A 27,523-nucleotide genomic window follows, 5' to 3' on the forward strand; every position below is an offset into this window, starting at 1 on the left:
AATGACCATCTCAACCAACTGATATGCGCACAGTCTCTCCCTCCCTCTCCACACACACGCTCGCACGCACACACAAACATAGATGTTTACAAAGTCTTATTTCTTTGGTGTGATTTTCAATTATGAAACAGGCATCATAGATTTTTAACTTGACCTTTTTCCAAACTTTCTTCAATATTTAGTTACATTTTTGATGGTTAGATTATATGTAAAAACAACTCCTGTGACACCATGAACAATGGATGACGTCATAAGCGACAATGCGTTGACGTAACGTAAAGTATCTGTAGGTCGGACCCCCCCAATGAAATCAACAGAAAGGCGTAAACTGAGCATTCAACATGACGCAAAAAATATTTTCAAAAATTTAATGCGGCGACATCTTTGCCCATAAAGGCGTGTTGTAACGATTACGGACCGTTGCAAAATCTCAGCCAATCGCCAGATGTATTACAGAGCGATTAATTCATTAAACTTTCAAAACATCTACAACGTGTGCGCTTGGTCGGGGGAACACGGTCGTCACGGCCACTTTTGTCATACAGTAAAGTAACGTCATAACGATCTCAAACGGACCACTAATTTAAGTGTATTATAACAGTAGTTCGTTATACGTATTTCGACACGGCAAGGGGCCGGGACAAAGATCAGTTCGTTATATCCGTTACTTCGTAATAAGCGTGTTCGTTACAAACAAGTTCACTGTAGTTCTTCAGGTATGTCATCGAAATACAGCACAATGAAACCTCGACAATCCGGAACTTGTATATTTAGGTAACTGGATTATAAATACCCAGCAATGTTAACGGGGTCAAATAAACAGGAAACGTTACCGACCGGATTGTCAGGGTTTCATTGGAAATAATGTTTTTGCTATCATTTAAGGCGATTATGTCGTTCCATTCTCCACAAATCCTTCGTTTTGAACTCCAGACTTTGTCGCATCACCGTTTTTCATTTTCTTTGGATTGTCGTCCATACCCATGTCGTGAAGGTCAAGTTCAACGTTCTCACGTGCCCACGGTTGAACTTCGAACTCAGAGAAAAAAGTGAAAACGAGGGCCCCGACAAGACCGAATCCTGTACAGATGTAAAACACCGTCTGCCATTCCTCCTGTGTGTCCTGCAATGGAAGAGTAAATGATTGACGTTTCAGAAGTTGATGAATAATAAGAAAGGTATGATAATTTATGGATGACAACTTTTGTATTATACAATGATGAAGTTGTCATATTATGTTTCTTATACCGTTGTCAAGCTTGATTAAAAATGGTATAAGAACCTATATCGAAACACCGCAACATGATATGATGAAGAAGTTGTCATCCACATAGCATCACACCTTTCTAAGCAAGAGCAAATACATGAACAGGGGCGGATACAGCTTTTTGAGAATGTGTGTGTGTGTGTGTGCACTCTTGACAAAAGGAGGGGTGCACACTTCATTTTAACCCGTTTTCGTGGGTCATTTATTAAACTTTCGGGACAAAAGAGGGGGTGCGCACAAATATAGCAGTGCAAAAAATGTAGAAACGTGAAACTGAAACGGAATAGAATTCATTTTCATGCGCTTTTCAATTAATTACTCTACCAGTTCACCATAAGTGAGCGCCCAATTAATGTTCCTGGTTGTGGATGCTGAATTTAGATGTCAGGTTGCTGCTCAACTTGAAATATGACTTTCTTGCAATATCTAATGATATTTTAGAATATAGCTAATTATGTGTATGCCCACAAATAGAACCAGAAAATATACGATGTGAATGGTATTGGATTTTGATTTTATAGTTTAATAATTATGCTAATATGTGTAAAAATATAGTAAGTTGTATCGAAAAATATACAGGTTCATGTACACATTCATGACACTGTAAAAAGAGTGATGATCTATTATTTATAATGGAAGGGTGTATTCAGTAACAGACCATCACACATAATATAGCATGTTTATTATCATATAAGATTTGCCAGTAATGATCATTTATAGCTTTCATCATTATGGTGTACATGGAAGCTGTTTGTAACAGACACCAGACATACAAGGCATAATTACTTCAGAATGAAAAAGTGGGAGAGTTTGTGCCCCATCTCAGAAGGCTATAGTTATAACTTTGAAGAAAAATGATGGTGTAGAAATTATCGAAATTATCAGCTTGAACTCCATGCTCTGTCATCAATGACATTATATTTGCTGGACAAACTAGTGGTTAGAGTTGTCCCCCCTTTACAATTTGCTTGAAAGGGTCATCTGCTCCTTGTGTTAGAAGGCCAAGCAGCTGAAGTTTCTTTGATGACATACTGTTACTGAGATGAAACTGTCAAGGTAAATGATGCCTTCATATTTACTTTTTTGTAGCTAAAATATTGTGTAGTAACAAACAACAAAAAACAAACAAATGAAAACAATTTATGCCAGCTTTGGATTAGGGAATTTGTGTGATAAACATAGTCAAGGAAATTAAAACATGCAATATTGCCCCACTGCTTTCAGATTTTGCCCATAAGTATGAAGTATAAGAACCCAAAAGAAAATAATAAATTCCATTACAATATAGATTTTAAACTTGTTCCACTTCAAACACTTTTGGTTTTGAGGGAATATAAGTAATACTATTAAACAAATCTCTTAAAATTAGTACTGTAGATCAGCCCAGTGTGCTCTTAAATATGAAGTGTGATTTGCTATGAGCAGCCAAAATGAAATCAGAAGATTCCATTGATAGTAATTTTTTGGTGTTATCCCTCTTCTGGTTGAATCTGTATGTATTATACTAATATTGTACAGATTCTCTGAAAATAAGAGATATTGTCCTGTTCAAGATTCAGCCCACAATTTTTAAATGTCAGATTATTCTGTTAATATTAGATTTAGAGACATTATCCCTCTCCTGGTCAAAGGCATACAGGATTAAATCAAGTTAACTCTCTTAAAGTTGTACTAATTAATGGCCTATTTGCTTTCAGAGTCTACTTTCTACATGTCTGAAATATGATCTACTATCATCAGATTTTAAAGTTGTTTTCCTATATCTAATTAAGGGCATATGAATAGTAGTACAGTTATAAAATCTCTAAAACCTGTTGCATTGAGACTCTGCAAGTTTTGCAAGTTTCACAAGTTTCACATATGACTAAATACTATCAACAGCCAAGAGGAATCTTTGGATTCCATAATTGTAATTTTTTAGTCAACTTTACTCAAGCAGATATTGTCACCACATGGAATAAGAACCCCATAATAACTTTACCAGATAGATATAACATTAACCTAACAGTTTACACACTCACACCCATTCAGCTTGAGTCAAATAACTATCACCCTTCAAGGTCATCACGGACAGCACACAGTTTAGACACAAATCACACATTGCACAATCACTGTTTCCCTCAAAATACTAAAGGTTACTTCATGCAAATCACTAATACATTAATAGTGTACTAACAATCAACCTATTTCATACAATACATCCAAGTGTAGATTTTTAAGGAATATTCCCACTCTTGGTTAAGAACATGTGAGTATCATTATTACTATTTCATTATTAATGCTATACTATTATTTCATTCAGTATTTGCTGACAAGTTGGAATTGTTATTTACCACCATAAGCTCAGAGGAAATCTTGAAATTCCATAAACTGTAAGTTTTAAAGGCTTTATCCCACTTCGGGCCAAGGACATGTCATTCATGATAACAGTTAAAAGTCTCTGAAAATACAAATTATTGACCCAGTACATTCATATTTTGCTCAAAGGTTTGAAACGTTATTCAATATCATCAGCCCAGATACCATTTTGAAATTCCTTAAACTGTAGGTTTTTAATGCATTATCCCACTTCTGGTCAAGGGCATGTGATTGAAAATAATAGTTAAAAATCTCTGAAAATTTGAACTATTGACCCAGTACATTCATAATACGCTCACTGGTTTGAAATGCTATTCAATATCATCTCTCCAAAGGAAATCTTCAAATTCCATAAACTGTAGGTTTTAAAGGCATTATCCCACTTCTGGTCAAAGGCACGTGATTAATATTAATAGTTAACATCTCTGAACATTTGAATAATAGCCCCAGTATATTCATAATTTACTTGGAAGTTTAAAATGTTATTTGCTATCATCGGTCCAGAAAGCTTCTTGAAATTCCTTAAACTGTAGGTCTTAAAGGCATTATCCCACTTCAGGTCAAAGGCATGCGATTAATAATAATAGTTAAAAATCTCTGAAATTTGAACTATAGACCCAGTGCATTCATAATTTGCTTGGAGGTTTGAAATGCTATTTACTATCGTCAGCCAAGAAAACTTCTTGAAATTCCTTAAACTGTAGGTTTTAAAGGCATTATCCCACTTCAGGTCAAAGGCATGCGATTAATAATAATAGTTAATAATTTCTGAACATTTGAATGATAGACCCTAGTATATTCATAATTTGCTTGGAAGTTTAAAATGTTATTTGCTGTCATCAGCCAAGAAAACTTCTTGAAATTCCATAAACTGTAGGTTTTAAAGGCAATATCCCACTTCTGGTCAAAGGCATGTGATTAATAATAATAGTTAAAAATCTCTGAAAATTAGAATTATAGACCCAGTGCATTCATAATTTGCTTGGAGGTTTGAAATGCTATTTATTATCATCAGCCAAGAAAACTTCTTGAAATTCCATAAACTGTAGGTTTTAAAGGTATTATCCCACTTCAGGTCAAAGGCATGTGATTAAAGATAATAGTTAAAAAGCTCTGAAAATTTGAACTATAGACCCAGTGCATTCATAATTTGCTTGGAGGTTTGAAATGCTATTTACTATCGTCAGCCAAGAAAACTTCTTGAAATTCCATAAACTGTAGGTTTTAAAGGCATTATCCCACTTCTGGTCAAAGGCACGTGATTAACAAGTGTTTGCCACTAATATGGCAATGTGCCCCGCCGCTAAAGAACAATGAAACATTTATAACATATTGAATAGATGTTATCTTTTGGTCACATACAATATTACCTTTTATATGATGTAGTTACGATCATGATAGTATTCTATCCACTGTCACTATTAGTGTGCACGATCATGGTAGTATTCTATCCACTGTCACTATAAGGGTGCACGATCATAGTAGTATTCTATCCACTGTAACTACTAGTGTGCACGATCATGGTAGTATTCTATCCACTGTCACTATTAGTGTGCACGATCATGGTAGTATTCTATCCACTGTCACTATTAGTGTGCACGATCATGGTAGTATTCTATCCACTGTCACTACTAGTGTGCACGATCATGGTAGTATTCTATCCACTGTCACTATTAGTGTGCACGATCATGGTAGTATTCTATCCACTGTCACTATAAGTGTGCACGATCATGGTAGTATTCTATCCACTGTCACTACTAGTGTGTATGATCATGGTAGTATTCTATCCACTGTCACTATTAGTGTGCACGCGATCATGGTAGTATTCTATCCACAGTCACTACTAGTGTGCCGCGATCATGGTAGTATTCTATCCACTGTCACTATTAGTGTGCACCTCATTTGAAGGGTCAAAAACTAAATTTCAAGCCCCATGTTACTACATGTATATACTATTATCAAATTCTTGAAAACACATGGGGTCATCCTTTTGAAAATATGTATACATTCGTAAGAGATAATCTCAAACCTTCAATAGTTTTTCATTTCCCACCTTTGTCCTTTTTAACTGGATAATGCCAAGGATAAATAGACTTCATTGACAGAATTTCTCATACAAATTTCATTGAAATTCCATGCAAATATATAATTATGAATAACAACAATGATACATACAATTATAATAATAAGTATACCAATAAGACTTCCTTCACAAAGAATGCATAGCAGTGAGGAACAATCCAACACAAAAATTAATTTGAAAAATTGCAAGAAATGGTAAATTACAGTATTTTTAACATTGCAGGCTGATATTACAGAACAGTTCAGTCAGTGGTAATACATTTGGTAGAATTTAAATCAAATATTAACTTACTATTTGTGTTAGCATTTAGGTGAAGATGGCCATTCTTCTTTTTCTTCTTCTTTGAAGTTATTTCTATATCAGTGCCTGTACTATGACAACTGTTCATGAAGGAAACATTGTACAATCTGATAAAGGTATTCTGAAACCTTTGGTTATAAACCCAGAGGTCAAATGTTCTTACACTCTTAATTAATTCCAACAACCCTCAACTAGTTACCAGTTAGACACTGACACTGACACTGGGGATGGGTAGAGGAGGGAGGGTGGTCTTGGTATCTGAGGGAGGAAGTGGTGCAAACAGTTCACAGCCTAATTTGGTGGCATTTTTCAGCAGCTGTGATTGGGTAATTGGGAATACACATTCATTTTTGACATGACAGTAACTGTGCAAGAATTAAAAGCAAACACAAATGTAGTTCCCATTGGGTAATCAGTTTGGTTTAGGTGTCTCATGTATATATAGGATTTTAATTAGCTACTAAAATCGTGGGTATGTGTGCAATTCTTTAACATCACTTTAATACTTTGTTAATATAATCTTGAAATAGAACTATTTAAGAGTGTTTTGCTACATAACATCAGAGACCATATAATATATTAAATGGTCTCTGATAACATCAATGTTGCTATTTTCAATTTGTACACCATGGGCTTAAACATATGTTGAAGGGCTAGATGTGAGACGAATATATTACATGTTACCTACTAGTATGTTAATACCGCCAACCATACACAGTACATTTTTGGTGTATACCAAAGTATATCTGTTACACCAAGCACATGCTCACCTTTTACATGTTACCTCCACCAATAAAGAAGATGCTTTCCTTACACATGAATGCTATGTTATGTAGATGTACTATAAGAAACAGTCACATTTCATTGTTTTCGAATGAGTCCAGTTATACAATTATACAGTGTCATATCTGGGTTGTATTTCTCACTTTTGCTGCAAACATTGTAATATGTATTGCAGAAAACAAATTCCAGTATTTGACAGATGATATTATGTACTATACTTGTATATCAAAGGTTGATTATAATCAATGATCAGCTGAATTGCCATCATCTTTGGATATGAGTGTTTGTCTGTTTCTAGACTTGCTTGAACTGAATTGGTGAAAGTGGAATTGGTTAAAACTGTCGTGTTAATGGCTGAATCAAGTGAATAGAGACCAGCTTGAGTTAGCACTGACTGTGCAGACTTGCCATAAACATGTCACCAGATGCTTCCCTAATTGCTAGTGAATAGTTGTCTGTTCAGATCTGCTGCTGCTCACCAGATTGTTGAAACAAGAATTCCAAGGAGGAACTGACTCTATGAAAGGTGTGAGAACCTCCGGTTTATTTGAGCAAGGTGGTTATCTCATATAGGACATTTTGTGGGAGAAATAATAATATTTGTGAAATAATTTGTAAATCTGTGAATGAATTCAGATGGGAATGTGTATGGTTAGGTAATTTCTTAATTTTTGCAATGCATGTAAACAGATTATGTTGTCTTGATTTTAACCCATGTATACAATATGTTGAAAAGTTAAAGTGTGACCCATTAAGGTATTAAATATTAATATGGATAAATATGTATACTATTGGACAAGTAAATTTAAAAAGGACTGTGGAGTAAGCTCTTACCTTGAAAAGTTTTGTTTGATAGACTGACATGTTCAGCAATCCAGTGATTTTGGTTGGTAAATTTGATAAAATGAATTCAAATATATTATAAATGTGGGGTTTTATCATTTGTTTGTGAAGAACAAAGCATTGAAGAAAAATCATGAATAATATACATGTAGTTATAAGTGTGCAGTTATAACTGAAGATGGGACAGGTAATTATGACAAGTAACGCTTGTCATTTCCTAACCTATCTAACAATCTTAATAGGTTATAGGAAGTTTCTTATATTCCATGACTATCATGACCATTAACTTCCTCATGGCTAATGGTATGACATACCTATGATGCAGCTTCAAAAAACAAAAACACTTTTGAGAAGTATTTCATTGTTAAAATGAATAACAATGTCATGTACTGTGTGCTCAATCACAACAATTAAGCAAAATTCTGTATGTTTTCTGTGGAAATAACATTCATTTCATTCTATACAATATTTTAAATGCATACCATTCTAACGCTGATTTCTTCAAAACTTATGTATTAAAGAACAATGAAAATAGAACAAGAACAAGAAATTTATTCAGTATCAGAGGTCACATGGCCAAGAGTACAAAGCATTGGATCACCCATGTGCACAAGGACAGGTGGGACAAATAATGTTATTCCATCTTAATGCAGTGAAAATGTATAGCCTTTAAGCTATTAGTGTTGGGAATTGGTTGAAATCTCACAATTGATGATTGCTTCATTACCAACGAACAATCATCGAAAAATTAGTTAGCATCATTTTTCAGATTTTCCTATCCAGGTTGTTATTGCAGATATGTATAAGATGATGCAACTTGCTACTTTAAAGTAATGACTAATATATCATGAACATAAACTTCCTGGAGTCTTCAAGAAATATTCAGTCATGACTTTTCAGTTAGTGAAGTGATTTTTCTAAGAATTAAACCAGTTTGCAGGCCCCGACAACTTCGAAGATATGTTCCATCGTCAAGTGTTTCAAAGACTAAAACAGCAGTTCCAAAATCGTTTGTGTTCGATTATGAGAAAATGTGATCGATTGCTTGGTCGTTCAGTCACTGCGACCAATATTCGATTATTTCAATTAATCGAAACACCACTATAAGCTATGGCATGTTTTCGTATATAATGCACATAATAATTAATGAAACAGTAGTAGACCAGCATTTGTGTATGTATTGCTTACTATATTTAAGATTCTTTTTTTGTCAGATACCCTACAAAAGGCTAAATATGTTTTGGTATGACATGAAGCAGCATAGGGGCACATGTTACTGATATTGAAATTAGGACAAAACCATGTATAAATATCTTAAGATATTCGGTAAAAGTGTAGGACCTGGATGTGATTTTAATTGTTTCTCTTACACCAAGAACTCTATAAATTGTGAAAGAATAGTAATAATGAGTAGTTTGGACTGCTTGCTATTCTTCAATAAAATATTTGTTATGCAGATCAGGAGCAGGTATGTGGAAGTATATGGGATATCCAACTTATATCCAGTGCAAATCATCAACCATAGGAATGTTCAGTAATAGACGGTAGAATAATGCCTATTAATGAGTTCAGTCATAGAAATACGTATATATTAGCACGTATATATGTCTAAAGTGAAATGGTGTGTCATCTTGCGCTTATGATTAAGGCACTTAAGAAGAAGAGCGAGCAAGTGAGTGAGTACGGTTTTATGCCTTTTAGCAATATTCCAGCAATATTCCAGCAATATCACAGCGAACCCAGGTCTTTGGCGCCTTAACCACTAGGCTACCCCACCTCGCCAGAACAAGAAGAAGAAATTATTTTCTCAAAGTGTCACATGCTGTGGTACAAAATGTATAGACATATTATGATGCATTGAAAAGAGAACCAGGCCAGTTGGCCTACGAGACACTAATTACTTGATGGTACAAATAAAATATAAAAGTGAATTAGATAGTTATAACCACACACACACACACACACAGACAGAGAGAGAGACACACACACACAGACAGAGAGAGAGAGAGTAGGTAGGTTGTGTCAAACACCATAAATGTTTTAAGCAGCTATGAAGATATATGTGACCTGCATCTGCATGCATAATGCAGCATATCCAATACAACAAAAGAAAACATTCTCTTCCCCGCCCCAACCCATCCCACACCCAAGTCATGGGGTCATTTTGTAAATATTTCACTCTCTCCGACTTGTTAAGTTATAATAAACCCATGCCATGCCGACATTATCTTATTCTCATCTATTTTTGCAATTCTTTTGCTCAGTTTCTACATTCAAATTTCGGGCTAGTGAATTATTTTGTGGGCTAGTAGCTTTCAGGCATAGGTAGCATGGCATGGGTAACAACATTTGGAAACTAGTTCGCACACTGACTTGTAATATATTAAACATGCTATGCACACCCTCCCTCACCTTTCAGTCTGAATGAATAGAACATAGCCGGTGTACAACCTCCCTCGTCTTTCATTCTGTGTGGGTTAGTTTTATATCCAATATACCCTTCTCATCTTTCTTTCTGTGTGGCTTAGTTTTTTTATCCGATATACCCTTCCCGTCTTTCATTCTGTGGGGGTTAGTTTTATATCCGATATACCCTTCTCGCCTTTTATTTTGTATGGTGTAAGTTATATATCCGATAGACCTTTCCCGCCTTTCATTCTGTGAGGTGTAACTTATATATCCGATATACCCTTCCCGCCTTTCATTCTGTGGGGTTAGTTTTATATCCAATATACCCTTCCCGTCTTTCATTCTGTGTGGCTTAGTTGTATATCCGATATATCCTTTCCGTCTTTCATTCTGTGAGGGTTAGTTTTTTTTGTCCGATATACACTTCCCGCCTTTCATTCTGTGGGGGTTAGTTTAATATCCGATATACCCTTCCCGCCTTTCATTCTGTGTGGTGTAAGTTATATATCCGATATATGCCCTTCCCGCCTTTCATTCTGTGAGGTGTAAGTTATATATCCGATATACCCTTCCTGCCTTTCATTCTGTGTGGTGTAAGTTATATATCTGATATATACCCTTCCCGCCTTTCATTCTGTGATGTGTAAGTTATATATCCGATATACCCTTCCCGCCTTTTATTCTGTATGTGTAAGTTATATATCTGATAGATCCTTCCTGGCTTGCATTCTGTGAGGTGTAAGTTATATATCCAATATACCCTTCCCACCTTTTATTCTGTATGGTGTAAGTTATATATCCGATAGACCCTTCCCGGCTTTCATTCTGTGAGGTATAAGTTATATATCAATATACCCTTCCCGACTTTCATTCTGTGTGATGTCGTTTGATGACAATCAATGACTGTTTACCAACAACATCGCACACCTGTAATACTGCTGAAACAAATACATGCTCATGATATAGTCAAAATTGTACAATCGACTCTGCTTTTAGTAGAGATTACTTATGGACGTGGAAAGGGTTTGGCTGCTTCTATTTATATATCCGATATACGCCCTTCCCGTCTTTCATTCTCTGTGATGGAAGTTATATATCCGACACATACCCTCCTTGCCTTTCAGCCTGAATGATATTACAATATTTTGTTTTCAACACTTTTATCTAAGGGATAGTTCATTATTCATGGGGTGTGATACTGATCTTTATGGAGAAGCATGTGCAACGTGAATGACCCACCCCTCTTACAATTTATGTACAAAGTAAGTGACATCCCCCATGCAGCATGTAATGTACAAAATCAATGGGCCCACCTCGGCCCCCACTAAACCCATAATGTTTAAGCATCGTTTTTAAATTTTGTCACTTACAAAATTGCTCACCCACCCACACACACACACCACCCCTAGTATATGTGTACAAAATTGATGTCCCCCCTACCTCCCTAGAACAAAATGGGTGACACCCCTAAAATCATTATCACCCCCCACACCCCCAGCCATAAATTATGAACGGTCCCAAATGTGATTTGTTTAGTTTCAGCTTTGAGCCATACCCAATACAGCTGAACTATGCAACCAATTTAAAGTAAAGGATCATGTATAAACGCAGCAAATTGGGTCACGAACACCTGAATACTGAAACAGTTACAAAGCTAATTACGACAAAAATCAGAATTATTTCAGAACACAAAGTAGTGTTGGAACTATTTCATTTAACATGGCCGATTATATGATATTTATTACGTGACGTAAATTACATTATGCTGGCATTATAAAACAACACAGTTAATGAAAATGAAACGTCGTACACCATGACAGGTTTGCTTGAGTGGGAATTGCCACACGATATAAACGATTGAATAACTGACGAGTACAAAAATAATTAGAAACTATATTAGAAAATTTAATGTGAGCTACATATTTGCAGAGGAATATGGAAATATGTAATTGATAATTTTCAGTGTTTGCCCACAAAAACATAAACTAAATCATGTTTTAGAGTTTTAGAGTTAACCGGGAGCAGTACTGCAGTAAATGGGGTTTTACGAAATTGTGGACTGTTTATCCCAGTTCTGGTCGCTACAAACGTCTAATGTTGCCATTCAGTGGTAAATAATGGTAAGTGATAGAATGTTTGGTACATGTTGCGAGAATATTTGGTTAGATTTAAGGAGAGGGCAGAGTCAGGATGGATCTTGAATAAAGAAGTAAAGTTGTACAACTATGTTACGATCTTACACCTATTTTACTTACGTTTGGTGTAAACGCCCCAACAGCCAGCGGCGCCGTCATTCCGGGTATTGTGGCAAACAGGTTGGATATTCCGAAAAGTACCCCAGCATATCTGGCAGAGATACAACATTTCAAACTTTGATCAAGATGTACAGGAGTGGCTATGATTTTACGTCGCTTTTAGCAATATACAACCAATATCACGGCAGGGGAGAAATAAGTTTACCAGAAATAAGTTTCACACATTCTGATGTGGGGAATCGAACCCGGGTCTTCAGCGTAACGAACGAACGCCTTTATCCACTAGGTTACCCACTGCCCAAATGTACAGTGTGATTGATTATGGTTTTACGCCGCTTTTAGCAGTATTCCAGCAATATTACGGCAGGGGACACAAGAATTGGGCTTCACACTTGTACCAATGGGGAATTGAACGCGGGTCTGGTTGGTTGTATACTCCATATTTGTTCGCTAACTGTATGCTATCGGATAGACGAGTTTATCGCTATTACTTGGATGTGACATCACAAAAGCATCGTAAATACTAAAGGATGACACACCTGGGGGCGAAGTCGACGACGTTGACCATGAAACCAGAGTTGCAGAGTCCCATGAAGCCGACGGCGACACATAGGAGGATGACGCCGACGTACCTGTTGCTGCAAGTCACAAAGCCGGTCCCTAACAAGCACCCACTGGCGCCAAAGAAGGCTGTCAAGCAAAAAGTAACTGTTACAGCACATATGTATTGTGAGTGAGTGAGTGAGGTTAGTTTTACGTTGCTTTAGCAATATTCCAGCAATATCATGGTGGGGGGGACACTAGATATGGATATGTATCGTGACTGAGTGAATGGGTATGTTTTTTCCTTGCTTTATCTCCTAATTTTAAATATCAGAGTCCTCGGAGATGCAAGGCAAAAACATCAAAGAACACGGATGGTGCTATGAGGAGAAGTGACACAATCACGGAGAATCTGTAAACACCCATGACCATCGAATCCCGGAATGTGTAAGGGAAGCAAATCTGTACCATTCAGTTTGTACAATCCAATACACACCAAATTTGACATATGGCTTAGTGGTCATATTCGTTTTGAAAAAAAAAGACTTTCATGAAAGTGTTTACATGGCAACTGCAAAAGGTTTCGGAAGAGATCGTTGACCAATACATCTGAATCCACCACCAAGATCGAAAGTACGTAACCATGGTGATCAAGAAAGGATCAATGGATTGTGACGGGATGTGAGATGGTGGTGTTTGACCGTACCGGATGGCATGAATCAGCGGTCACTTTGTCCCAGTTCACGAAGTAATTTTACAGTTAAAACATAACGATGACCTTGTTAGAAGACACACCTGTGGGAAGGAATTGACCCATTCCTTCACATGATACTCTCTAGACTTGTTGAGTAATAATATTTACCAAGAGCTTGAGCCCCTCTCCGGGTGACCTTGGTGCTCAGATAGTGTGTACGCAGGAAGTCAGCAACCTGACCACCACCTAGTGACGTAACGGCCATGGCCATGAAGGGAGCAGACGACAGCAGGCCGTTCTGGTTGGAGGAGGAAGAAAACAATTTGTGGACAAAACAAAGACTCATAATGAGTACCAGGTTGAGACATTAAACACTGGATATATCAAGACGCGACTTTATACAATTTATCTGCTATTTTATTATTTGCCGTTGTGTGTGATCAACGCGGGACATTAACAGCGGACATGCCAACACACGTTGTGTTGTATTGTTGTGCCCAGATAACAGATGTTTCACCAAGATGTGACCTTAAAGCGTCGACATATTAACTGACAAGGTGTGTGATCCAAATGCGACCTTAAAAACTTGACAAATGTAACTGACGCTGTGGCGTCAAGATGTGACCTTCACAATGGATGACTAACTGACGTTATGTGTGGTTAAAATATATAGCCTTTTACCTTGGATATAGTCACGAACGATGTGTGTTGCCACACTTTTACCCTATAAAATGGATAAAATCACGTGTGAGTGAGTTTAGTTTTATGCCGCACTCAGCAATATTCCAGCTATATGACGGCGGTCTGTAAATAATCGAGTCTGGACCAGACAATCCATTGATCAACAGCATGAGCATCGGTCTACGCAGTTGGGATACGATGACAAGTCAGCGAGCCTGACCACCCGATCCCGTTAGTAGCCTCTTACGACAAGCATGGGTTACTGAAGATCAATTCTAACCCGGATCTTCATAAGTAAAATCACCAGTGTGTATCGTGAATGGTGAGTGGACTTTCTAACACATTCATAGCACAATGGATTTACATTCTGGGTTATTCGGAAGACTACACTTTACACCACACTGCATTTTAGCACATATTACCCACCACAACCGACTGCACTTTACACCTACATCTACACTTCTGCCCGAGGTCAGATCCAAGAAAAGGTTACCAAACAATTATTAATGCGTTAAATAATTCAAATGGTGACACTGGTCATAAATAGCAAAATATCGTTAAACGTGTAGACAGGCAGACAGACATACAGTTTATTCATAGTGTCAGTTGATGGTGTACAAATATATAGATACGCAAAATACATAATTCTACAGGGATGTATTTGACTTATGGGTCCTACTTTCACAAAGTGATCTTAGCCTTATGATGACCGTAGCTCTCATTCTTAAACATTGACTTTAGACAGTCTTAGCGCTAAGATCGGTTTGTGCAAGTGAGCCCATGGTGGCACATCGTGAAACGGTGTTATTTAATATTAGACAGCTTAGTACTCCTACCTTCAACACAATGCCTCATGGTTCGAGCTCAAGTGTAATCACCAAATCACCAGCAATATAATGATTCTTACCGATTTCACATCGAAGAGGAGAACTTTTTTCAGGAAGGTGGGTACCTCCGCCATGATGGTGTACAACAACCAGTTGAAACAGACGTGGGACAAGACACAAACGTAGAGAGGTCGTGATGTTGCTATCTCCCGCCAAGGAGTAGATGTTACCTGTAGTCAAGTACAATGTGTGAATGGTTGCCGTCAGGTCAAGATCAATGCAACGGTGCAAAACAACTTCGGTTATAGTTTCCCTTTTTCTTTCCATTTAATAAACACGTAAATAACAATCATTATGCTATTGTCATCGTGTAGGTTTTGTATAGCTGTGAAGATCTGGGTTAGAATTTGTCTTTAGTAACCCATGCTTGTCGCAAAAGGCGACTAACGGGATCAGGTGGTCAGGCCAGCTGACTTGGTTGACACATGTCATCGTATTCCGATTGCGTAGATCGGTTCTCATGCTGATGTTCACTGGATCGTCTGATCTATTATTTATAGGCCGCTGGCTGGAATGCGGTGTTAAACAAAGAAACAAACCCGTTTTGTGGTGTCGCCAATGCTCTTAACGATGTACTCGCGCTCTTCGTCAGTGATGGAGGAGTGGTCTGATGGACTGTCGGACACGAAGATGAACCACACAATCACCCACAGTAGGTTAGCTGCCCCTGCGCAGGTATACATATAGAGTCAGGTTGTGTTTGATCTGAGGTAGTATATCTGCCTTTCCTTTGAATAGTTTGAACGGTGTAACTAAATCCCCAAACAATAAGAATAATATTCGTATTCTCTGAAATTTCATGTGCGTGCGCATCCCTTCAAGTTATACCCTAATTTACCCTTGAATAGTGTTTCTGACTATTGTCTCAATTCTCGGCGTGGGGGGGGGGGGTGGGGAATGTGTGAACAGATTATACGAGTTGAACATATTAGCAATTGGTAACTTGTGTATGCTATATTTACTGCTTTGCGTGAGAGTTTCACCTGGTAACACTTTCAGGCTAAGACTGCTCGGTCTGTAATACTTCTATATAGGGGGCGGTGGGGTAGCCTAGGGGTTAAAGCGCTCGCCCATCACGCCAAAGACCCAGGTTTGATTCCCCACATGGGTAAAATGGGTGAAGCCCATTTCTGCTATCCCCAGCCGTGATATTGTTGGAATATTGCCCAAAGCGGCTTAAAACTAATCTCACTCACTCATCCTGTATGAAAGTAATATAATTACCTATCACGTAAAATATAGATCCCCATCCATTGTCAAATCCTTCAGCACACAGATAACCAGATATCACAAACGTCAAAATGTTTCCAACAAAAGACCCTGAAAATAGAATTTGGAAAATGTCCTAACAAATGAATGAATGGACGAATGAATGTTCTTTATCGATTTAACGAAATCCATCTGTGAAAACTTCAAATAACATGACTCGTTCACTGAAAATCAGGGACAACACCGGGTGTCCGTGAAAAGAGCCTGTGTGCAGTAAACCATAATATGCGCCAAATAAGCTGTTTACCCGAGAAGGTCAGGGAGATGAGTTTACTTCTTTCCATGGGCGGGGCCCATCTTCCCCACATTGACTGCATCGCTGGATAAGACACGCCCTGAAACAGTTATTCGCGAACTACTGTTGAAAATAGTATAGAAGAAAATTACGTTTGATGTGGATCGTGGTTATCGGATGAAATTGTCTTCGGATTATCGATTGATTTAAAGGAAAACGACGGTTCGGAGATATTCTTGATACACCGATTTCTTTATAATACGAATCTGACTTCTTTATTATAAGCAAAGTCTCGGACTCATTGACATCCATTAATTATGTCAATGACTTTTAAATGCCGATCAAAGACTTTATCGATTGTTATATTTTTGTTTTATACCAGCCTTGGAAACAACTCTGTCATTATCGGCCGGGAAATTTGATGAACGGGTTCCGGGATAAAGGAACTCAATATTAACAGGGTCCAGCCTAACGCGTTCTAGTCTAAAGATGTCAGAGTAAATTAAGTCCAAAGTTAAAGGAACCTGACTAATATAAAACAAATTCCAGGTCCTACAGTGACGGGGTCTAGTCAAATTGGGTTTCGATTAACGGGGTTCCCAGTTAGGGGTTCCATTTGCTTGATGACCTGTGTTAGGTCAGGAAAGCGCGGTTCAGTCTATTGTGATTCAGAGTAACGGGGTCAGTGGCCCTGTACCGGGTGCCGAATAAGATGTCTTCTCGAAAGGCTTCAATATAATCATGTCCAGATTGAACAAGGTAAAGATTAACGGAATTGAGTCTATTGTGATCCAGAGTAACAGGGTCAGTGGCGTGTACCGGGTGCTGAATAAGATGTCTTCTCTATAGGCTTCAATATAATCATGTCCAGATTGAACAAGGTAAAGATTAACGGAATTGAGTCTATTGTGATCCAGAGCAACAGGGTCAGTGGCGTGTACCGGGTGCTGAATGAGATGTCTTCTCTTACGGGTCCACATAAATATGTCCAGATTGAAGGAGGTAAAGATTAACGGGATTGAGTCTATTGTGATCCAGAGTAACAGGGTCAGTGGCGTGTACCGGGTGCTGAATGAGATGTCTTCTCTTACGGGTCCACATAAATATGTCCAGATTGAAGGAGGTAAAGATTAACGGGATTGAGTCTATTGTGATCCAGAGTAACGGGGTCAGTGGCGAGTACCGTGTGCCGAATGAGATGTCTTCTCTAACAGGTCCACATAAATATGTCCAGATTGAAGGAGGTAAAGATTAACGGAACTGAGTCTATTGTGATCCAGAGTAACGGGGTCAATGGCATCTAACGTATTCCCGAATGAGATGTCTTCTCTAACAGGGTCCACATTAACATGTCCAGTTTGAAGTAGGGTCAAGATTAACGGGGTCCAGTCTGTCATGATTCCGATTAAAGGTATCAGATTTACAGGTCCATTATAAGATATATCTATAACAAAATATCTTACCGAAAAGAATCCAACGATTACCCTCAGTGCGTACACAATATATATGCTCTCCCTAGCCCCTACTGGAGTCAACAGGGTAGCTATGGCAGCAATGGTCCAACCAACTCCAAGCACATATTTGCCCCCAAACCTTCCGGCAAGCCATCCAGCGGGGATTTGGGCAAAGATATAACCGTAATAGAAAGCTGACAAAAGGCCGGATTGTTCTCCCTTGTTCCAATGGAACTCCGCCCTCTGGAAAATACAAGTGAGTGAGTGAGAGAGTGAGTATAGCATACTGAAAATAGAGTTATTTGATCAAAACAGATTTTCTTTACAGTTATCAACAAACAACTGTCATCATCTTTGATGGCGATGTTTAGTAGTTTTGGTTATTCTGTATGCTCACAAACAGTGTTTTTAGGAAATGCACACGGAGACGTGTCCCTAATTCCTTCACACATCCACATGGTTAATTACCAAAAGGATGAGATTGAGACTGATGAGTGAGTGAGTGAGTTTTACTCCGCTTTTAGCAATATTCCAGCAATATCACGGCGGGGGTCACCAGAAATGGGCTTCACATATTGTTCCCATGTGGAGAATCGAACCCGGGTCTTCGGCATGACGAGCGAACGCTTTAACCACTAGGCTACCCCACCACCCTTGAAAATACAAGACATCAGTACAAGCCGATAACGGGACAAGCCGAATAGCGATTCGTGCCCCTCTGGAACATTCGTAACTACTCGCCTCTTTCCGTGACCTACAAGAAGAATCGTACTCCTGTCGTACGCCATTATTGCCAAGAATCGTGGCAAACTTATCAAATCGCGCGTAGTTAAACGCATTTCGAACCATGAAAATGGCGGCACCGTTGAACTTTGAATCTTCGCTAACTATGCAAAGCATAATTTAAACATAAAGTTTGAGCTTAAGGATCAGCAACTTCCAACACTGAAACTTACTTACAAAGGGAATGACTGTATAGTTGTTTTATCCACGGGATATGGCTATAGTATAGGATATTCTTGGAGTAGCCATGTTTGTAAATTAAGAGTTATCTTTCCTTGGTATTTTCATCTCCGTGACCGTTTGCGCTTAGACAGGGCCTAGTCGTAAACTGCCTTTTAGATGGGTACGAGACGCCATCCGGCTTGCCGGAATGACACGAGTAATTACGAATGGGAATAACACGGGTGGGTCACGAATGTCGCCAGTAGTGTATGGTTCTAACATGAATTCAATACAAGGACGATATAGGTTTGCACATTTTGATCTTTCACTTTTCTGCTTTTGACGCTAGCCAGGCTGCTCGGAAGGCCATCACCACTGAGTATTTTCTTCACAAATAATATTTAACGAACTTTTCAGAAAAACATTATTTGAAGTTAATAATAGATTCGCCCTTAACAGCCCTGTGTTAATAGATAAGATTCAGAGTTCGGAATGTATGATAATATCGGAAGAATGATGCATATCTTTGACAGGTGTATATATCTTGAAGAATGGCCAATTAGGTGAGGTTTCTCGAATAAGGGGGTATTAACCCACATTTGATTGGAGAGGGCTTTTATAAGGATTAAGAACTTGTCCCCTATCCTTTTCACTTTGTGAATAAAATTTGTTTCAACTAAACTAAAAACATTTGATTTTAATCTTAAAATCCCTGAAGTCGGATTTAACGAATCCACACTTAGTGAAAAGATTAAACGTGGCCTTACACTGCACAGCGCTAGGCATTAACATGATGAAACTAGGTCTGGTAGGCTCTGAGACATTGTCTTCTATCTCAGTGGGAAGTCTATGCTGCAACTGTCGCAGTGTAACTCAAAGGATGAACTTTTGTAAAACCAGCATTAGACCACACAGGTACAACTGCCACGCACACAAACGCGCACGGAGCAGTGGGGTTGCCTATTGTGGTTAAAACGTTCAATCGTCACGCCAAAGACGCAGGTTCGATTCCCCATATTGGTACTAAGTGTGAAGCCCATTTCTGGTATCTCCTGCCGTGATATTGCTGGAAATAATATTGCTATGCGGTCTGAAACCAACTACAAACTAGCACAATCACTAATTTCCCGTAAGCTCGCATGAACCACAGTTATATTGTGAGTGGGTGATTTCAAGTCGGTTATATAGCAGGCCCCTAGCTTGGACTGACTGACTGACTGAGTTTAGTTTTACGCCGCTTTTAGCAATATTCCAGCAATATCACGGCGGGGGACACCAGAAAATGGGCTTAACACATTGTGCCCATGTGGGGAATCGAACCCGGGTCTTCGGCGTGACGAGCTAACGCTTTAACCACTGGGCTACCCCACCGCGCCCCCTAGCTTGGATGATGGATGAAATCTCTGAGTGATACATGCCTTACGGCTTTCAAATTATCATGGTTATGCAAACCCACATATGAATCTGACACACCACAGCCCAGATATGCTGTTGCGATAATCATGTCGGGCCATCATTCACTGCCACGTGATTCCAGCCGGGGCAACTCGTGAATCTTATCTGTGGTGTCCGACCGAGCAATTTCAAATATGTATCTACGTTCATTAACTGCTTCAAAATCGACAATCGTGTGCTTCCATCTGCTGAAATTTAGTCTATGTTCGACAATAAAACCTGGCACGGGTCGCACATTGGTCTGAGCAAACGCAGTTGGTAGAATCATGTCGCTGAGGTTTTTCGGTTTTGTCTAGAGTTTAATTTCAGATTCGTCTTGATCGATACTTAGTTTGAATTCACCATACCCGTTCGCAAGGCCTGAAGGGTCATTCCATACCTGCAACAACCTCCCTGAACATAAAGCTGACAGACCGTTAGAACCGTTTTGTACTCTGTGGGCAGGAGAGACCAGGGGACGAGTTGGTAACACAGAACGTATATTTTTGGCGGCATTCCACATGACATGGCATTCGGTCGCCAAAATATTTAAAGTGCTTATAAAACCAGTTGTTATAACTAAAACTTGGTTTACCACCGCGTTCGAATAGATTACAATGTGGGAAATACAGAGGCAAAATCAATGTGATATGTGTCCAACAAGTGCAACAGCCCAGACTGAATAAAACATCGTGACTTTGTAGCGATATACGAGAAGACAACCCAAAGTTATATCAGACTGGCTGTTCCAGTGTGAGTGGTCATGACTGTGTAATTTTATAGCTGTAGGTAGATCCAGTGCGGCGCAAACGAAATTCTGGCGCAATGTTCACTTTTCCAGTAAGTTTAATGACGCTCTAATGATACAGGACCTTCATTAAGTTAATGATGCGCTAATGACATTATGACGTCATTAAAACGTTAATACAACAGAATTGTATGATACATTACTTAATGAAATGACACGTCACGTCGATACTCCAGAGCATTAGAGCGTCTTCTAAAACATAAATTTATCGGTTGAATAAGTATGTTGTATATAACTTTGAACCCACGTCGACTCATCGGAAATATCGGTCACTAGTGACTGAGTTTAGTTTTACGCCGTTTTTAGCAATATCACGGTGAGGGTCAGAAATGAGCTTCACACATTGTACCCACCCTGGTCCCTTGGCGAGACAAGCGAACGCTTTAACCACTAGGCTACCCCACTGCCCCTCGGTCACGATCAGCCTATTCTTTGAGGCGAAATGTTCATTTGATCGTCATGTTACCCCGACTGCGTTGGACGCTGCTCGGGGCCCACTTGCACAGAACGACCTTAGCGCTACAATTATTGTAAATCCTTAAGATCGCGATCTTAGGCTTCGGCTACAATCGCCATCCACTTGCACAAAGCGATTGTAGGATAAGATCATTGTAAGTTACAATCGAAACTTACAATTGGTCCGAACCAATTGTAAGGAGCTAAGATCATTGTAGTCTGTGACAAAATGGGGTTCAAGTTTGTGTCTGTTTCACGCAAATAATCAGCTTTACGTTTGGAGATTGCTTTTATATTGCATAAAACTGTGTGATTCGCCTCGACACTTCAACATACGGAGAATGCACCACCGATTTATCGTCAGAAACATTGTTATTTGCGGTAGTGAACTCCATAACTATCGAGTCGATATCATAAAATATTATTCACATCCGGTTCAGTGTTGGAAGAAGTGTGTGAAACAACATACCTTTGTGATAATCAAGGAAAGGATAGTAACGAAAGGTGTCTGCATGCGATTAGCAATGGCTGTGACCTTTTCAATAACTCAAGGGGAGCTAATCTTAGTGTTTACGCAAGATGGGAGTGGTTTCCCTTGGCATGTTATGCCGTCACCGTAGACTCTACCATGTCCAATGCATTTAATGTTGTGACATCGCAGATCTCCACATATATTTTTTTCCGGTCACATTCGTGTCTTTGAATTTGTCTTAGTTTATAATTAAAATAATCTACAATTAGATAACGTGCAAAATCAAGTTTCTTTCTCATTCTTAAATATAAAATTGAGTCGGACGAAAGACGAGGGTTTTTAATCTATGCATTTTAGATATAATACAAGTATTCATCAAACAGGAAAATACACTTGCTAATGCATTTGAAATTTGTGTAAAAGGAATTTCACAATAAGAAAAAATAATCATCAACGAAACAGGGTTAAATAATTAACATACTGTGAATAAGTATTTAACAACACATACTACATGAACGAAATATTTATTATTCATATTTCCCTGTCATGCATTTTCCACAACACTCCCGTAGTCATGTCACCTTTTCATATCTTTACAAAATTAATACTTGTGGGATATATTTGGGGTTTTACACCAAATCCCCCGAACAGATGCGTATTAAACAATGTCTCATTGGCAACCACTGGCAACGGCTTTGTGCAAGTAGATTCGGGCAATTGTATGTTGATTGTAAAGTTGATTGTAGGGGCCTAAGATTGATTGTAACTAAGATTGTTCTATGCAAGTGGGCCCATATCTTTAACAACCGAGTCGACTGTTTCTTTAATACCGTGGCGGTGGGGTAGCCCGTCACGCCAAAGACCCGGGTTCGATGCCTCACATAGGTACAATTTGTCGACCCCATTTCTGGTGTTCCCCGGCGTGATATTGTTGGAATTTTGCTAAAATAGTGAAACCATACCCACCCACTCATTCTAAATGCCATTGTGATCTACTAGCTCAAATGTTACTCTAAACAACATTCAGTAAACCATTTTATTACTCACCCGTTGAAGATATCACTGTTTCATAATTTTACTATGTTATTACACATTGTCTAATAACGTCGCGTGATGCCGTACGTATGACGTCAAAGTGGTTTACAGTTATGACGTCACAATGCTAAAACCTCTGTCACAATAATATTAGACCTTGCTTGACTCGCGGAAAGCTGAGAGTCATCACACTCGTTGAATTCTTAAGAAAGAAGTACTTTGCTCGATATTATTTTGCTAATGTTGGGTGTTGCTTTCGCTCGTTAGATACCAAACCATTCATTCGTTTCATAAATATGGTATTACACGGGACATCGTTTAGTATTCTCTATTTCGTACCCAAGCAGAAGTGTCGACACAAAATATATATCTGAGAAATTAACATGCCACTTACGTCATAACCCTGCGAGGCATTGGCGTTGGCAACGCACGTTGGGTCGGAGATGTTGGCAGTTGATGCTGTCTTGTTGTCAATGACCATGCAGACTATGGCGACGCTGATGTCGGTCCTGACGCCGTAGACAAACATGAAGGAGATGAAGGCGATATAGGCCAGCAGCCATCGTTTAGATAACAAGCAAGGCGCTGCAACACAATGCATATAAATTATATTTATATATCTTACCTCACACATAAATGTCGTTTTCTGATTGCTGGGCCAATAAATGTACATTTTCAATGTTACCCGCTGGAAATGCCGAACTGTGGGAATTCGTTTGGTACTTCGTTTTAGTAGTGTTTGGGCACTTGCCTAACTCCGGTACTCCTTATTATCATCCAGAACCCGTGCTTCAAACAGTTCAAAAATAAACATTGAGGTGTTCGGTAATATAAATACGTTGTTCATTGGTCCCTCTGGGCCCATGGGTTGATGTATCCTCTATGTTTGTTTATGTTCCCTGAGCCCGAAGGGCGAGGGTAACATAAACAAACATAGAGGATACATCAACCCATAGAAAGTACATCACCCATGCCCCCAACCCCCCTCGTGACCAGTGAACAACTTATAATATACACATTTCTCAAAGAGTTCAAAAGTCCAAAAAGCTATCTGCTAGCCGCAATTTTGGGACGAGGGAGTGTTCATTGTTACAAAATGTTTCGTATTATTCTAAAATTATGTAGTTCTTGTCCTTTCATGAACTAAATCAATACTTATGATTCCTTGTCCAAGTATCGCTAAATGAACTGTTTGGAGCCGAAGGCAAGTCGATATTATTCGACTTGAGAGTCAGAGACACTGTACATTTGTGTGACAGATGACTGAGCGGTCCTGAGGACGATTAGAGCATGTTTTACTTGATCGTCATCTAAAATATATTTAGCTATGTTGTTCTGAAACCGAATGAAAACAATTGTGATATTTTTCATTTTCATGTGCATCGATATGTTGGCTATCGATAGATCGCAATTTCTTTTACGTGAAAAGATTTTCTTTGCAGGTTTATAATGAAATGGGTATGGAACATGAACGGACATGAGGCAATGATTAAGGTCATTCGATAAGGTCACCGCCAAAATGCATTTGAGACATTCCAATCAAGTGCTGCGTTTTTTTCACCAGTTTTTTACTCCACTGGATAAGTGTGACGTGCTAGTCGCCAATACCTGCAATGTTGATGCGGGTTTAAGCAATATTTACCCATAATGTGACGAGGGCGGTGGGGTAGCCTTGTGGTTAAAGTATTCGCTAGTCACGCTAAAGACCCAGGTTCCATTCCCCACATGGATGCAATATGTGCAGCCCATTTCTGGTGTCTCCCGCCGTGGAATATTGCTGAAAGTTGGTCAAAGCTGCGTAAAACCAAACTCACTCACTTTAATGTGATGAATTGTTCTCGTTCCAAGAAGGAAAATATGTGTTTGTCCTCTTTATATTTATTCCCCTTTGATGGGCGGTGGGGTAGCCTAATGGTTAAAACATTCGCTCGTCACTCCGAACACATGGGTTCGATTCCCCATATTGGTATATTGTGTGAAGCACATTTCTGGTGTCCCCCGCTGTGACATTGGTGGAATATTGCTAAAAACGGCGTAAAACTAAACTCACTCACTCCACCCAATCACTCACTCCACTGTATTCCACATTAATTATCATTGAAATTTAACCCACCCATTCAGTATTCCCGTGGCCGTGCAATATACGCGACTAGGTAAACATTAAAATAGGTTTGTAGATCTCGACAACTGGGCTGACAATAAATATACGCAACCGAATTACACGCGTGGTATGCCTCAGTTACACACGTGGTAGGAGTTGCTGGGGTGGTAGACAGAGGAGGAGTGGTAGTAGATGCAGTAGCAGTAGTGGTAGTAGTAGCAGTGTAGTAACAGCATTGGTAGTAGCAGTAGCAGTGGAGGTAGTAGTAGCATTGTAGTAACTGCATCGGTAGTTGTAGTAGTAGTAGTAGTTGTTGTTGTTGTTCTAGCAGTAGTAGCAGTTTAGTGGTAGCTGCATGATTAGTAGTAGTAACAGAAGTAGTAGCAGCAGCAGCAGCAGAAGAAGAAGAAATCGTTGCACCCACAGCTTTTAGAGTGGTATCTTGAGTGAATTGGGACGAGCGCTTTGGTAATAAGTGCAAAAGTAAGCATTTTGAACTCTTGACTTTCAACTCTTGAAACATTTTGCATATACACCAAGCAAGAAACAACTAATCATTTGTGTTTCAGACAAAGCATCGTAAAGGCAAATTCACTCACCCTGTTTATTGAATATTTTGCACAGTTTACCTTATAATGGGCGAGGTTGGTGTAACAGCGATTACAACATTTCAGTAATATGACTTGTCTTGATGTTAATGGCAAACCCAGAATCATTCTCAATGCGTATTTATTATTGGTGCTAACGTTCAGCGGATCCTGTTGCGGTAAAGAGTAATGGGAATCGAACCGCCGATTATCCAACACATTCTCATTGCGAAGTCTCATCATGTTGATTTCTTTTCTTCATTCGTATCATATACTACTACTACTAGTACTACTACTACTACTACTACTACTACTACTACTACTACTACTACTGCTGCTTGCTGCTATTTTGTTTGTTTGCCCCACTCAGCATTATTCTAGCTACATGGCGGTAGACTGTAAATAATCAAGTCTGGACCAGACAATCCAGTGATCAACATCATCAGCAATTGGGATACGATTGCAGGTGTCAATCATGTCAGCAAACATGACCACCCGAAATCGTTCGTTGCAATTGCTTCGTACGACAAACATGGGTTGCCGGAATTCTAGGCCGGATCTTCACAGGTGCTGCTGCTGCTACTGCTACTGCTGCTGCTGCTGCTGCTGCTACTACTACTACTACTACTACTACTACTACTACTACTAGCAATAAAGTAATAGTACAAGCGACAAACCCTTTCAATAATCAGAACATGTTTCTGTTAAATATCCATTGTATAATTTTGAAGGTACAAACCTTGTATGGAATATTCAAATTTGTAAACGAATCGTGAATGTTTAAGCCGAATTAGTGTGAAAGCTAATTGTTTCAGAGGTTTTAACTATAATAACGCTCGTGAAGGTTGATTATGAGACAGCCAGTAAACTTGTTTATCACATATTTACAGTAAACAATCCAAAATCCCTCCATGTTTCAAAGACTTTATAACGTTTCCGTTTGGCTTAAGGTTCGATTATAATTTTCAAGAAAAAAGCGAATTAATCCTCACCATTTTCTCTCAAACGAGACTCTTCAATAGTTTCCTCCACATTCGTCCCCATTTTGAAGCAAGATAAAAGACAGTTAGGCGAACTGACCTTTACAGAGGTCAAGGCAGTGTGTTGTTGTTTCTTAGTTCCAGAAACACGCAAGATCTTTCATTATCTTTGCATGCGTAGATCGTGGGTTATTGTAGGCGAAGGTACGTAAGAAAAATTTGCTGTGTAACACAACGTGTAATTATGTGACAGATAATAGCCAGTCTCGGTTATTCGCAAATTTCATTGGGAGAAACAGGCAAATCAGCGATGAAATAATGAATGGATCACTGAAAATCAGTGACGACACCCGGTGTTCGCGAAAAACCCGGCACCGTCTGAAACCGCCATTTATGAAAATTTGCAAAGAGGTAAGGTACAAAAAACTACTGAAAGGCATGTAATTCAACACTAGGTTTTAAATGAACACGATATAGTAGAATATCGACACCAATTACTTGTACCATCCCTGCCTGGCGCTCGGCATTAATGAGTACAACAATGACTGGTCGACTCGGATTCAGTATAATGTGTCTGAGTGGGGTATTCATGCTTAACTGCGGCATGGTATCTCAATGAGCTAGCCCTATAAAACCAGCTTAAG

The 27,523-nt window shown here is 38.9% G+C and overlaps 1 protein-coding gene across 2 annotated transcripts; it reads right to left on the reverse strand.

The window, feature by feature from the left end:
• Positions 1-354: 354 nt before the first annotated feature.
• LOC124265866 (sialin-like) lies at positions 355-26,950 on the reverse strand. 2 transcript variants are annotated; one of them, XM_046700718.1, is made up of 11 exons: positions 26,892-26,950; positions 23,606-23,796; positions 18,071-18,304; positions 16,620-16,707; positions 16,328-16,423; positions 15,643-15,770; positions 15,124-15,273; positions 13,704-13,833; positions 12,838-12,988; positions 12,299-12,389; positions 355-1,123 (listed from the first exon to the last, which is right to left on the reverse strand). In XM_046700718.1, exons 1-11 carry the CDS (start codon positions 26,941-26,943, stop codon positions 890-892), a joined length of 1,545 nt encoding a protein of 514 aa, XP_046556674.1. In that variant the 5' UTR covers positions 26,944-26,950; the 3' UTR covers positions 355-889. The 2 variants fall into 2 exon arrangements, with proteins under 2 accessions (XP_046556674.1, XP_046556675.1); XM_046700719.1 differs by lacking the exons at positions 23,606-23,796; positions 26,892-26,950 and adding an exon at positions 22,174-22,227.
• Positions 26,951-27,523: the final 573 nt, after the last annotated feature.

Source organism: Haliotis rubra, unplaced genomic scaffold (genome assembly GCF_003918875.1).
Source record: "Haliotis rubra isolate DU_JTF1 unplaced genomic scaffold, ASM391887v1 Scf122, whole genome shotgun sequence".
Taxonomy (NCBI): domain Eukaryota; kingdom Metazoa; phylum Mollusca; class Gastropoda; order Lepetellida; family Haliotidae; genus Haliotis; species Haliotis rubra.

Excerpts from the sequence above, each read along its gene's own strand:
- LOC124265866 (XM_046700718.1), bottom strand. The coding sequence starts at position 26,943 with ATGGGGACGAATGTGGAGGAAACTATTGAAGAGTCTCGTTTGAGAGAA. Across the intron at positions 16,708-18,070 it reads TAATCGTTGGATTCTTTTCG|GGCGTGTCTTATCCAGCGAT; the intron begins GTAAGATATTTT and ends TAACTGTTTCAG. Across the intron at positions 12,989-13,703 it reads GAGAGGGGCTCAAGCTCTTG|CCTTCTTTGGCGCCAGTGGG; the intron begins GTAAATATTATT and ends TTTGCTTGACAG.